The 14,682-nt window shown below is 41.9% G+C and overlaps 1 protein-coding gene across 4 annotated transcripts in view; it reads right to left on the reverse strand.

The window, feature by feature from the left end:
- NSD3 (nuclear receptor binding SET domain protein 3) overlaps positions 1-14,682 on the reverse strand; it is an 84,051-nt gene that overhangs the window by 41,695 nt on the left and 27,674 nt on the right. For all 4 annotated transcript variants that reach the window (XM_080982326.1, XM_080982325.1, XM_080982324.1 and 1 more), the window contains exons 5-9: positions 12,920-13,071; positions 11,483-11,995; positions 9,199-9,325; positions 4,569-4,669; positions 2,151-2,196 (exon numbers count right to left, since the gene is read on the reverse strand). In XM_080982326.1, the coding sequence (XP_080838452.1) occupies positions 2,151-2,196; positions 4,569-4,669; positions 9,199-9,325; positions 11,483-11,995; positions 12,920-13,071 (939 nt within the window). The remainder of the gene's footprint in view (positions 1-2,150; positions 2,197-4,568; positions 4,670-9,198; positions 9,326-11,482; positions 11,996-12,919; positions 13,072-14,682) is intronic.

Raw genomic sequence — 14,682 nt, forward strand, 5'->3', positions numbered from 1 at the left:
CTTTGTATAGTGTTTATTTCATTCATCCATAACCTGTCTTTAAATATGAAATATTTTCAAGGCTGCTTACAGTATAAGCACTAAAACAGTAATAAAAACAACTGAAGTTGAATGCTATACAGTACTTAAAGGTCAGGGAAGAGGCAATGATGCTCAACCCTACAAAGCTAAACCCCACAAAACTAAAATTCAAAGCATGCTTAAAAAGGCAGCAAGAAAGGGGGGTTGAATAGTGTTATTTATAGATTTTTTTACCCTATTCTTCAGTAGGCTTTGGGGCAGTTTACACATATCAATGGCATATTGCTGTTATTATAATGATTATTTGTCACCTAGTACAAAATGTCTCAATGACTTGCATGATTTTTTTTAAGTGCATCATCAAATTTAAGAATAAAATAATACCATCCTCCCCTCCAAATAATATTTGCACAGAAACAGCAGTAAGAGTGGTAATCACATTCCCTCAAATGCTTGGAGAAGACAGGCATCTTAACCTGGCACTGAAAGGATGTTCATGTTGGCATCAGAGGCCCTTGCCAGCAGAGAGCATTCCTTAAATGGTGGGGAGGGAGACAACAGAAAGAAGTATTCTGCCTTCTCACCACCCTCCAAACCTCTCTCAGAGGGGCCAGGGAAATGTTGGAACAGACCTATAGCTGTCACAGTGAGCCACCCTGGCAAGGATACTTTTTACACTTTCTGCAAATTGTCTGCTCTTATACACAAAAGGCTGCACCAGAAGCAATTATCACCACACACATTTTCCAGCTTATATTGAATTGACATCCTTTTGTTCATACGTAGTGTGATAGAGAAGACCAAGGTCATAACTATTTCAATGACAGTTATTGGGGACAGAGGAGCTGGAAATAATAAGTCTCGTCCCTGCCTTGCCACCAGTGACAAAGGCTAAAATCCATCACACTACTTAAGAAAGCCTAAAGAATTTTTAAAAACTCTCTTACCCACCCCATTCCTCTGAAACAAGACCTCCGCACCAAATCAGCTTTCCATGTGACATGCAAGATGAGTGTTTGAGAAACACAAGCCCAAAGGCTTCTGAGGCTCATGGAACCAGCGACAAAGCTCTTTTGATTTGATTTAGTTCTTTTGATCCCTACCTGCCTGCCAAACTTTTCCTAGCTCTTGTAGGTCAGTGCAACAGATCCAATGCTACCAGACCTGATTGATCTAGCAGAAGGAGAGACAGGACCGCAGGGCCTATCCATCTACTCTGCTGAGAGACCAGATCCATCAGGCTCTTCCCTCAACTGTCATCTATCCACAGCCATCCCATAAGGCACGAGAGAGAGGGGGGGGGAGGGAGGACCTCTCTATGGGATCTGCTGAAAGATCGGCAACTCCTCTCCAAATTGTTCCATTCCAGCCAGTCACTACGATAACATTCTTCTTTCCTTTTTTGTTCCACCCAATCCCTTTTGGGTTTCTGTCTTTTAGATTCTGAGCATTTCTTATATTTGGTTATGTTTTGGCCACTCTAGAAGCCTTTTTCGGCTGAACAGCATGTTAAAAATTCTTTAAATAATAAATAAATATTACCTCCAACATCAGAGGTAGGATGTCTCTGAATATCAGTTGCTGTGGGAATTTTAGATGGGCTTCTGGTCTTATCCAGGTGGGATCTTATGTTCACTGCATTAACTGTTAATGCAAGAGATTAAGGAGGAGTGTCCCTGCATTTTGCAAGCTTTTAAAAAGAACTTTAAAAGCATGCTGTTGTCCCTATGCTCAGGGACCTGGTTCATTCCCTTTTTATTTGATCTGGCTACCACTGGGCAGTAGGTGAATGAGCCAGTTGGCAAGCAAAATCTTATTCTGGCAAGCAATGACTTCAGACCAGGGCAAAGTCTGTGAATCCCAGTCCTATTTTCCTAGCAAGCGCTCCAATAATCTATAAAGTAGCATGGAAAGGGGGGACAAGAAGGACTTGAGGCAATGAAGTACAGTCCTACACTCCATTCAGATGTGCACATTGAAATATGCAAGAGATGGTTAGGCAGGTGGTTGTTAGATGTGGGACTACAATGCCTACATGGATTACTTACATACACAACATGGAAGGCATAGATGAGTAAAAATGAAATAGGCTGTATACCAAGTTTTGGGTTATAAGCAGCACTACTCACCTTTCTGTAATCCAGTCTTCAGTGTTGTCTGCGGGACTGTTTCCACCTGTTTGGACAGGAAAACAAGCAATTAATAGAGGAATTTCCTGTTTCCCTAGTATAACAGAGGAAATGAAACTTCAATGCAAGCAATTAGCAAAAGGGAAACTCGTGTTGCCATCTCCACCCCCACCCCACCCCAGCAAGTCGTTTCTGATCCACCTCTTATGGAGATAAGTGACGCTGCCTTCTCTGAACTGGGTGATGAGGCGCCTCCCCTGAACTGTGTTTACTTCAAATCATTCACTTTGTGTACTTAGTGATGGAATGGCTTTATCTTTGGTCCAGGAATCAGGAGAGGGGGTTTAGCAGCCACTCCTTGGGCTACAGAAAACCCCTACAATGGCTAAGAAAAATAAAGAGAAACAGGACACTCTAGTTCCATGTGACGCTTAACTTACTGCCCCATTTTTTTAAAAAAGGCACTTCCACTCAGCAAGCACTTGAGCTTCTGAGGCCATGGGCTGCTCCTCTGTATAGAGTGCTGCAAAGGCAGAGCGGAGCAGGAGGCATTGCAGGCCTCTATACAGCAACATCAGCACAGTGCTTGGGCAGGCAAGTTGGCGACCTTGTGAAAGCACTTCATGGCCTCAAGGATCAGTGTCTTGGATCCTACATTGGAAGGCAAGCTTTCTTCCAGAGTACACCCAAGTTGTGAATTTGGTAGTTGCAAGCAGCTGCTTTTGCTAAGATCTTGCTTTTAGGCTAAAAATTGCCACTTGAAATAAATAAATAAATAAATAAATAAATAAATCTACACAGGTTGGTTATATGTGCATGTAAGAAACACGTCTCATAGATATTTATTAAGGATTATTCTATAATTTTTTAAAAATATTTTATTTCGTTGTACAATGGATAAAAACATACAATAGAAGGATTTGTATAGGATACAATTGATAATACAAATATAAAATCTAAACAATCACTTGTATTTCACTACCACTCACTGCAACAGAATTAACATTGCATCTCTCATTTGTAATTAAAATTCCAGTTATAATTTTAAAACCGAAAGGATGCAGAAAAAATTTGGAAATTCACTGCAACAAAGCTCGACCCTGGGAAACAAATATGGTTGCAGAATCCTAAGGTATCAGGACACCTTTCTCAACATATATCACATCCAAGCTTATGCATTACAGTGCATCTCTGACCATTAAGTTTTGCTGGCCATATGCTCTTCCTGAAAAACATGAGTACAATATACTATGTTGTCTTAATTAGCTACATAGTATAAAGCAAGCAAGACTACTTGGGGAACAATGGCATGTGGTTCTTGTACCATGGTTAATTAAAAATATATAAATTACTACAGCTTCATATTTAAAAAGGGAAACTGCAACAATTGATGCCAAGAGTTATATATGCTATTTCCCAATATTTAATATTCGCTTTAGGAAAAAAGTTGCACTGAAGTCATAGTCCTTTAACTTCCACCATTTTGGAAATCCAACAAGAGAAATGTTGAACAGGGCAGCAACAGAGTGGATATTTAAATAGAACGGTGATGATGTATTTTCAAGACTTTCAGCTAACCAAGAAATCATGTGCAACACGCTTAAAGTTTATTAGAATTGTAATTGCAAGAAATGTTCCCCCCCCCCCAACATTACTTGGCCCTTGCAATAATCGTGTTAGAGAATCTTTATTACATAGTGTATATGGTTCAAGGTGGGTTGCCCTTAAATTTAAAATGGAAGCATACTGAAACAGTTGAAACAGTGACAATAACCTTCTTGAAACCTGCAAAATCCATATATCGCATGGGTGGTATGCAACTTGCCTATTCCTCTTCACTTACAACTGGCTAGTTTCAAAAGCAGTATCCTTAAAAAGGAATGCCCTGTACATGTTGGTTCTACTTAAAGGACAAAACGAAATCAACCCATCATGATGCTCTTCCCCTTCTGCTAACATAAAAGGCTATAGCCTTTAAATAATGATTATGCTGATAGTAAATTTTCAAGAGTAACCAAACAAATCCATCTAGCTTTTCTTTGAAAACAAACTAAAACCTCAGTACAAACCAGCAGCTAAACCAAGGGTAAGACAAGAAAGAAGCTGGTAGCATTTCCAGAGAAAACACTGAAACATAAAATCACTATGCTTGTAACAGAAACAGCCAAAGTAAACGTATCAGCTCATGAAGAGGTCACTGTGTTCCCATTTATCCAAAGTGTGATTGATGCTGAAAAGGGATATCAGTTAACAGCAATATTTACTGAGGGAGAGGATCTCAGGAGGGGAAGTCCAAAAGCAAACCCAATGGGGGATATAGAGGGGCAGGTGGGTAGGTAGAAATAAAAAGGCATCAATATTAAGCCACAGAAAGTATGTATACAGTATATTTTAACTCTCTACATGGAGGAAGCCAACCTGCTCCTTTTTGATCTTCTTCTTTGGCACAACTTCAGTGGATTTCTCAGACTCTGAGCGAGTTCGTATTGATCTTCTCTGTTGCTTCTTTTCTACAGAACCTGAGGGAACAGAATGGTTTCCATTACAGGAGTCTCTCTCTCTCTCTCTCTCTCTCTGCTCTCTTTCCTCAATGAGGGATGACGTTCAATAGCAAAGTCCTGATTTCTCTACATTCTTCTTTGAGTGCATAGACTTTAATCTGCCAGCTGGCGTTCTGGCTGCAGGCAATACATCTCAGTGCTTCAGGGAGAGTCCTGAGTTCGGGAAAAGACCAGCTTTAATATGAAGATAAAGGGGAAGTCTAGAATTCAAAGTATTAAGAAGGGGTGACTTTTCATGTTCAGAACCTTTAAAATCAACCAGGAACTTGCTTAAATGTCATAGGTTACCAACCACACCAAGGACACAAATATGTTCTGAATTTTATTTTCAAAGTATTTGCCTATGTAGGCAATATTTTGCATGTCTTTAAATGAACATCTTATTTCTCTCTCTGCCTGAATCTAAGAAGGGGATGGAACCCTAAAGCCTCCATATGTTGCTGGACAACAACTTCCCTCTTCCCTGAATGTTGGCCATCAGAAGTGGCTGGTGAGATCTGATGTTCAGCAAAACATGGAACCCACAACTTCCCCAATTCCTGTCCTGCCAGGTTTAGTCATTGTACAACATATAATATTCTAGTGCAATATTTTGGGCACTTTAGAGTAAGTCAAAGATAGAAACAAAGACCTTTTATGCATTCTCCAAGCATGGGGCTGTTCATTCAAGACATGGAACCCAAGCTCAGTATCAATAAGGGCAAGTAGGGTACTCAAAGCCATCAAAGAACCTGTGCTGCTCAGCAAATGAAAACCCCAATTCACTCAAAAGGGCTTAAAAATCATTGAGAGCAAAAGTTACATTTAAGAATCCTGGGGAAAACTTTAACAGGCAACAACTTTTGATACCCATCAAGGGGCTGAAATAGACAGACTCAAAAAAGATTTATTGTCAGTGCCCAATTTCTAGAAGGAGCTATGCTAGAAGACCAATTGCCTGAAAGTCATGTGGCCCCCAATCAGTGATACGCAAGAATGGCATCCTGAACCTGCTCAGATGCATCAATTACTTCACATACTCTGGAAAGATCTGTGTCTTCATAAGCCAGTTTGTTTTAAAACATGGGTTAGTAGTGAACATGGCTGCCATGGCATGCCCTGCATGGCTTGCTTCTGTGGGTGCTGCGAGAAACAAAAACAAGGCATGGCATAACTTCTTGTGTCATGTGAATGTAACTCTGATTTGTTTGTTTCAAGCATGCCATGAATGTTAAGCCAGAAACAAGTGAAAAACAAAATTTTAGCTTATTTCTGGCTTAACACTTGTGTTTCTTTTTTAAAAAATTATGATTCAGGTTTGCAGAACACAAGAAGCCACACTATCTGAAGGAGGCTATGCTGCAGGATTAATCCATGGTTTAAAACAAATTATGGCTTAGCATGGCATGTGAATCAGCTGTATGAATATGAGGAGACAGGCAGAGCCTCATTTTTAAGCATTTTGAAAGACACATGTGAAAACTGGGAATGTGCTTACCTGTGGATTATCCTCCTACTTGTTCACCAGGCAGTGGTCCATGGCCATTGGGCGCAGAGGCAGCAGAAAGACTGGCTCTAGGGAGGAGCCTCTTAGTCCAAACCCCGCAGAGTCTTTCTTCTAAAAGAACCTGCCTCCTAGTGGACAGAGATCACCCCAAGGTCTGGACCAATGAATGGTGACAAATAGGGAAAATAAAGCATCGTGGAAATGAGTGATATTCAAATACTATAGAATTCTGTTGGTGCTGTGACCCTCACAGAATATACCAAAGGGCTCCCCCCCCCGCCCCATTAAACAAACACAGATGTGTCATATAAGTAAAGAAAAATCCACTGGGAGCATCATTTGTTTGCACAATGCAAGTAAAAATGACTAGAAGCATTGTGAGAATACAACTGCACTCCTGCACAACTCCCATTCATTTCAAAGAGGGCATTGGGTTGAGTGTACTGAAAATGATTAAGGTCTTATTCAAACACATCTAAAATACTGAAAATGATTAAGGCCTTATTCAAACTCATCTAAAATTCAAGCTCATCTAAAATACCAGATTCAGATCTGATGTGCTTCACTGACAAATGCTTAAGACATGACATTAAACATATGATCACATTGGAGTCTGAGTAGGAGTAGGTTGGAGGTTTTTTCCATTTGTAAAAGGTCAGCCTATGTTTGGTTTACCCATCAGTCCATCTGTTTATGTGGCACACTGCTATTTCCTCTTCTGGCTGGATATGCAGAGGCATTGAGAAACATTTCTTCCCACATAAAGGAACACATACCAGTAGCAGCAAACAAAATGTTTCACATGCATGAGGCCTAAAGTTCAATCACCAATACTTCCAGTTAAAAATTTTGGCCAGGAGTGTGCACAGGATAAGAACTCTGACCTAGTCAGGGTTGGACTTTACAGAGATAACCAGGCCATTGGTCTGCCTCTGTATTAGGCAATTCCTTGTAACTGCTCCCAGAGCCTTCCAAGTAGTATTAGCCTACATCAAACTCTGAGATGTGTTTTGAAAATGCAAGATATTGGCTAAAATTCCTTTCCTGTGTTAAGATAATAATGGGAACATTAAACCAAAATCCGTAAACCCCTCTAACTGTATGACTCTAGCCTCTTAAAGATATTTCACAAATACTACTTAAAATTCAAGACCAAATTAAACACAGTAGATTTTCTATTGTGCTAACCTAGACAGAATTAATGGCTAAGAGGGATTTACCGTATTTTTCGCCCTATAGGACGCACTTTTCCCCCTCCAAAAATGAAGGGGAAATCTGTGTGCGTCCTATGGGGCGCGTCCTATGGGGCGAATACAGGCTTTCGCTGAAGCTTGGAGAGCGAGAGGGGTCGGTGCACAGGCTTCAGGAAGCTATCAGCAAGCCTGGGAGTCCGCGGGAGTTCCCGCAGGGCTCCCTAGGCTGCGGATAGCACCCTGCCGCCCGGCGTGTGGGGCGCCCTGAAGCAGAGCGCCCCGCGTGCCGGGCAGACATTGGCCAGCCCCACAAGCTCAGGGGACAGCGGGGAGGTGCAGCGCCGCCATCCCGCTGTTCCCCGACCTGGTTTGGTTTCCCCGAACTGGTTTTGGGGGGGAAATAAAGGGATTTCCCCCCCCCTTTATTTCCCCCCCCAAAAAAACTAGGTGCGTCCTATGGGACGGAATGTCCTATGGGACGAAAAATACAGTATATATGAATCTGCATCTGCTCCTACAAATAATGTACTAAATAAAAAATGAGATTTTAAACGCACAACTGCCGTCCTGTGAAACAGTTTCAGGATCCAGAATGTGCTATGACATCTAGGAAGTTTGGGGTGGGGAATTCATGCTACCAATCAGTACCAGAGTGCAAGATGAGCCTAAAAGGAGAAGCATCATGCAATGAAGTGCTGGGGTAGCTGACTTGGTGTCTCCACATCTTGTTGGACTACAACTCCCATCATACCTGGCCCTGCTGTCTGGGGTTGATGGGAGTTGTAGTCCAACAATGTCTGAAGAGCATCACCTTAGCTACCCCTAGAATGGTGGATAGTGTGTTAGATTTGGACTGGGGAGGCCAAAGTTCAAATCCCCATAAAGTCAAAGTGTGAGCTCAAAGTGTGCCTTGGGTCACTGAGCATCTTTTAACTTAACAAACCTCACAGGGAAAACAAACAGTTTTGCAGCATTGTTTAAAAGACTAACAGATTTATGTCATAAGTGTTTGTGGACTGGAGTACAGTGGTACCTTGGGTTACGAATACGGCAAACACGGAAGTGTATATTTCCAGGTTTCGCCACGTACGCATGTACAGAAATGCTCTGTGTGCTTCGCGCATGCGCAGAAATGCTCTATCGCACCGTGCGCAGAAGCGCTGTATCGTGCCGTGCGCATGCACAGAAGCGGCGCCTCTTGTTGTGGACTTTTCGGGTTGTGCACGGACTCCTGGAACGAATTAAGTTTGTATCCAGAGGGTCCACTGTACCCAGAAATCAGTTTGTAGTTAAGATGCTGCAAGACACATTGCTGTCGTAACAACAACAAAAACTTATTTATAGCCTGCCCATCTGGCTGGGTTTCCCCAGCCACTCTGGGCGGTTCCCAACAGAATTAAAAGCACAATAAAACATCAAAACAACTACAACATAATACTATGGCTTCCCCCTCTGAATTCCCCTGCTACCTCACGGGGATGTTGTGTATGTAAAAATGGGGAAGTCTTCAGTAAGATTATCAGTCTCTAAGAGACAAACATGTAACAAAATGTTTCCGTCAGTTTTCTGTGTTCTGTAAGTTTAAGAGTTTATGACTAAAATGAGAATTCCTGCATTGCTTAAACTGCTGCAGCATAACGACCTCACAGCCCACCACCCCAAAATAATTTTTCAATGAAGCTTTGCATAATGCATTAGCCAGTTTTACATAGTAAAGTGATACTTCTGACTGCTGTATTCTGAAGACTACCCCAATGGAGGTGGTTTGATTTACTGGATATAACCCAGGAGTTGCAAACTTCACCTACTTGCCAACCCAGAAGATGTTTCGGGAGACGGTGCACTTTGTGAGGAGGCTCTTTCATTTCGCTGGTTGGAGACAGAAGTGAGTTTGTCTTGCCCCTTGATGATTATTTCAGGTTTGTTTCCTATACCCTGTTATGAATAGAAAAGATCGAGTTAGTAACTACTGAATTAGTCCTTTGGGTTAACTGCTGCATCTATGAAAAAAACACTTTCAACTGCTCAGTTATAAACTTTCTATTTAAACTGAATGCCTCCAAAGTGGGAGAATAATCCTATATGCCGCAGAACTGTGCTAAGGGTAGAGAATGCCAAGGCTTTTCCAAAAAATAGTGAGGGAAGTGGGATGTCCAGCAACTCTGCTTTCTCAAATAGCCAACAGCTAGACAGTTTGTGCAAGATTCTAATCCTCAGAATAGTTTCAGTCCCAGAAGCTGGCACTGCACACAAACTAAGTGGGGGGGGGGTATGCATGCTACTGGTGCTGCCAAGCGTCTCACAGACGTCACAGTTTTCCTGACCTGACTTTTAGCATTCATCCTAGGAGGCTAGGCTGGGAGTATGAACAGGAAACATCAGAAAGTGTGATGATGTGAAGTGAGAAGGGTTTTTTGTTTTGTTTTTTTAAAGGAGATTGGGCAGAGTACCCCCACAAGTTTACTTTCTCATCTGCTGCTTGTGTGAGCTAGGCCCATAATAACTGCCTTGCAATAAGAGACCACATATATTATTTCCAGTATATGTTCAATGCCAATCAAATTCCTCTGGAAAACACACACACACACACATACACACACACGGTTCGGTTCTTAGCACCCAATATTCAACGGATGCCTTTGTGCAGAGGAAGTCAAGAGCCAAACATGTTACATTTTTAAGCAATGTAGTGAACATCCACTTTGCCACACAGGCCCAGTTCAGATGTCACAAACGTAGGGATCAATTATGAACTATAGCTTCTTGCACTCCCCTTTCCTCTCGCATGCAAGTTCCTCCTCCACTTCCCTAACCAAAGCTCCCTGTGATGTCAAAATTGGTACATATAGTTAACACCTTGCTTCCAAACCATTGTTTAAAATTATGGTTTGAAGTGAATGTGCAAGTCATAATATGTAAAGCAAGTTGCTAACCATACTTGGCCACTTCAGATGCCATGGCAAACTATGATAAAAGAAGGAAAGCAAGTGAAAGAGAAAAATACTAGCATGTTCATCAGTCTCTAAAACCATGGCTTGGCTGATTTGAATTAATGATGTCTGAAGTGGGCCATTGTTTACCAACACCTAATGACAACCTGCAGTCCCAGAATGGCAGAATCATAGAGCTGGAAGGGACCACAACGGTAATCTAGTCCAACCCCCTGCAATGCAAGAATCTTTTTGCTCAACATGGGGCTCAAACCCATGACCCTTAGACTAAGAGTCACAAGCTTTACCAATGGAGCTATCCTTCACACAAATCGAATGAAATCAAATGAAATGAAATTAAGAAAATCTATTGCTATGCCATCTCTCTCTAACTAATCATCAGGAGTCAACAAATTCACTTTATTAGCGTGACAGCAGTGAATAAACTTTCTAATCCGACAAAACAAAATTAGCACAATTTCAGGGATAAAATCCTGCTGCTTTCGAAGTTGGGAGGAGGGAAGTCAAAGAAAAGTACAATCTTTGCCGAGCTAGCAAGATCATCTATAATTTGTGAACACCTACTTGTTAGTTAGAAAGCAAAGACACAAGCTAACCCAAAGCAGTCTAAACACTTGTTTGATTTAAGACTGTAATATAACAGTAAACAAGCAATTAAAATATCTTGATTTTCTGAAACTAGGAAGGATTGGGTCACAGACTTCTTGTTTTGCTGAAGACCACAAGCATATACTGCTTTGGGGTTTTTTGTTTTTGTGCGCTGCTGGCAGTGTTTCACAGGGACTGATAGCAGTATAATACTTCACATGTATAAGAGATGATGACAATGATGATGTTATTTTGATTAACATTTACAATTGGGTGTGGAAGAAGAGCTGCTGATTTTCTGGGCATCACCTGCTAGCTCAAACTGAACAACTCTCACAAAAGGTACCTGATTTCACATTACATTTCAGTCCAGAAATCAGGCTTAGCAAGCATGGGATAATGAAACTCCCAACATTTTAAGACTAAAGAATTCACCCAAATATTTTACACAAGCTTGCAAAGACCACATTCTGAGACAAAAGTGAGCAGACAAGAATAAACCTTTTAATTCATTGCACATTTATGCCCTTTCAATAAATATTTATGCCGTTACCTTGGTAGAGTAAACAAACTGATCAATGAACTTTCCATTCCCAGCAGCATTCTGTAGAGCAAACACTTGTTCAATTTTAACAACTGGAGACATATTACATTTCTGAAGGTCCAAAGTTCCCTGGTGCATGGTGATGGATGCTGGCAAGGATTTTCTGGCTGCAGCCGTTTTCCATGCTATTTTAACAGGAGGGGGCTCTTCATCCACACTTGACTGCCTTCTCTGACTATTCCTCTGGACTTCAGTATTGGATGGAGAGGACACGGCCAACACCTCACTGGTGTGTTCTGGCTGTGCATTAGGCGATGGTTTAGACCTACGGGTTTTCTTCACCTCTGTCTTCGGCGCACCAGTCCTCTTTGCTTTTGACAAAGCCTCTTCTGGCTCTTTATCTATATAGATGAAGGTATATTGCTCCGTCCTCTCTTCTCGAGTCATTTTCAGTGCTTCCTCAGCATGAGCAATGCCAATATCCCATTGTGCACGTTCTCTCTGTGGCCTTGGTTTCCGAATCTTCAAAATAAAGGAGATAGGGTTATTGCATTTACTCATTTTCACCTACAAAGCATGCCTAATTGCTGTTGTTTTGTTTGTTACAACTGAATCCGTCAGTGCTAACAGGATAGCACGAAGTGGGAAACATTAGAAGGAAATGTTCAAAATGCACTACAAGCATCTAAAGTATTCAGACCTCAAAATACTCATTGTGCCCCTCTCATACTAGTGGACTGACCCAAGTACCCAGAACTCCCTATACTTTTGATAACATCCCTGATTGGAAACATATGCACATCAATATATTAAATAAAACTATAAGTCAGTGTTGCTGCTGAATAGGGTAAGCAGCATGAGTTTTCAAAACTTAAGTTTAAGGAATAGTCTGGGAAGGCTGAATCTAGGCTGTACCTACAATGAGGTACAAAGGCTGTACCTTTAAACCATCCCCACACCATCCTGCTAAATCTCCTCCCTGACATACCCAAATCACAACTGCCTTCATTAAATTATTATGAAATTACTCAAGCAGACAGATGGATTAATTTTTAAAAAGCTACATATGGAATGTGCACCAGTAAAATTAACTTTAAAGGAAACAGCAAATGTTGTAGATTTTTTAATGGTATTTTGTATGTAATACAATACAAATGGCAAACTATGTATGTTGAGCCACAGCTGATGTAGGGCTTGAGACCAGGTGAGCCAGGGCTGACCATCACCATATCCATGTCTTCCTATTTCCTTTGCCTTAAGGGCTGCTGGCACTATTCCTGGCTCTTCTTCCCTGAGACAGCAAGGCCATGGAGCAATTTGCAAGCCCTGTAAAAAACTGGCTGCCAAGGCATAAACAGGAAAACAACATCAATCTGAATCTGTCCCAACAATTATCCTCTCACCCCGCTGGTAAAATAAACTGTTGTCATTTCAGACTGTACACACCTTCTGTTTTTCAGAGTGGTTGGCTTGCTTAGCAGCCTCTGCCACCAACTGATCGTACTGTTTACGTCCTTTGTACTCTCGCACCCGCTTCTCATGCACCCATGCTCTCTCAGGCTGGTTGCTAAAGAACTGGACATGATATTCCCGTGCACCTGAAATTGAAAGAAAGCATTCTGCTGAGAAATTTTCTCATCACTTTCTAGAAAAATATCCTCCACACCATTTTTTAAGCTGCACAGAAAAAAATGGATAGTTGGTGAGAGGCAAAGCTGGAAGTATACCCCCAGCATGACTCAAGAGCAGCCCACTCTCTCAGAGACTGCATCAGGTGAACTCCAGCAACAACCAAGGCCAGTGTGTTGCGGGGCTATGGGAGGGGCCAGGTGGAAGCCCTCAGCTCTTGCTTTCCTGGCATCCTGGCAAATGTCCAGACAGCACTTCACCAGAGAAGAGACCTTGGCAGTACATCGCTTGTCAGCCTGTGGGCCAATCAGCCTGATAAGGGCCAGCTGTTTTCAGCCTTCTCCACCTCCTACTTCTCATGGGATTTGCAGAAGGTAAAACCCAGCAACAGCCAAGGAATGCCAAGGCCGATAAGTTGCTGGGCAACAAGGGGTGGGCAGGGAGAAGCTACCAAACACCCCCATCCCCTCTTCCTCTCCTTAACTCCTGACAAAATGTCTTGACAGAATTTCTCTTGTGGGCCGAACTTGACACAACATTAATTATGGTATGTGAATGTTATCAACGTGTATTTTCATTGTGTGGACAGCCACAGAAAAATCTTACGTCTTGGGACATGAGGTTGGTGGTAGGGAAGGTTGAAACTGCTTTTTTACTTCAAAGGAAGATCACATCAGTGCCAAAGGGGTCCATCCTTGAAATGCAAATAGCTGCTTCAGAGAGGTTAATTTTAGAAGCTTCTTAGGCTTCCCCACGACTGTTAAGAACATGTAAGAATACCTTGCTGGATCAGGCCAATAGCCCATCTAGTCCAGCATCCTGTTCTCACAGTAGCTGAACAGTTTGCCTGTAGGAAACCAGCAAGCAGAATTAAAGCACAAGAGCCCTTTCCCCCTCCCGTGGTATCCAGAAACTAGTATGATTTACATAACCAACATGTCCATTAAAAAGTGAGCCTTCAGGGAATGATCTGTGAGATCCTTCAACTCCCCTGGATCCAAGGAAAAATGTGAGACCATCCCCCAAATGTGAGACCATCCCCCAAAGCTACGCAAGGAGCAAAAAGGCTCTACAGTCAGATACAATTCACTAAGGACTCTTAAGCAAACCACTTACTTTCAGTCACAGGTCTTCAGTCTACAATTTGTGAAAAATAATACTGATCCCACTTTGAGTTGTGGCAAGAAAGGTAAGTATATTTGGGCTTTTAAAATGCAATAGCAAGGCCATAGCATGCCTAAAACTGGAATATGCTTTAAGTCAGATATCACCAAATCAATCCCCTCACAAATAGGCCAGGGTCCATAACAAAGTTGGCACCTCCTGGCTTTAAGAGCTTCACAGTTATGTAGCTCAGGAAGAAAATTGCACAGTAGTAATCAGTTGCACATGAAATCTAAGAGAGCTACAATAAAGTACAGGATATTTGTCAATTCCACCCTCCTACCCCTCTCCTAATGGAATGGTGTGCAATCCTTCTATCATCTAAAATTGGAAAGACCTCAGGAGCCACAGCTTCAGAGGCTACAAGTTGCCCATCCCCACTTTGTGCAGTTGTCTTTACTGTGCTACATGCAAAA

Source organism: Podarcis pityusensis, assembly GCF_964106645.2.
Source record: "Podarcis pityusensis genome assembly, chromosome: 15".
NCBI classification, from domain to species: domain Eukaryota; kingdom Metazoa; phylum Chordata; class Lepidosauria; order Squamata; family Lacertidae; genus Podarcis; species Podarcis pityusensis.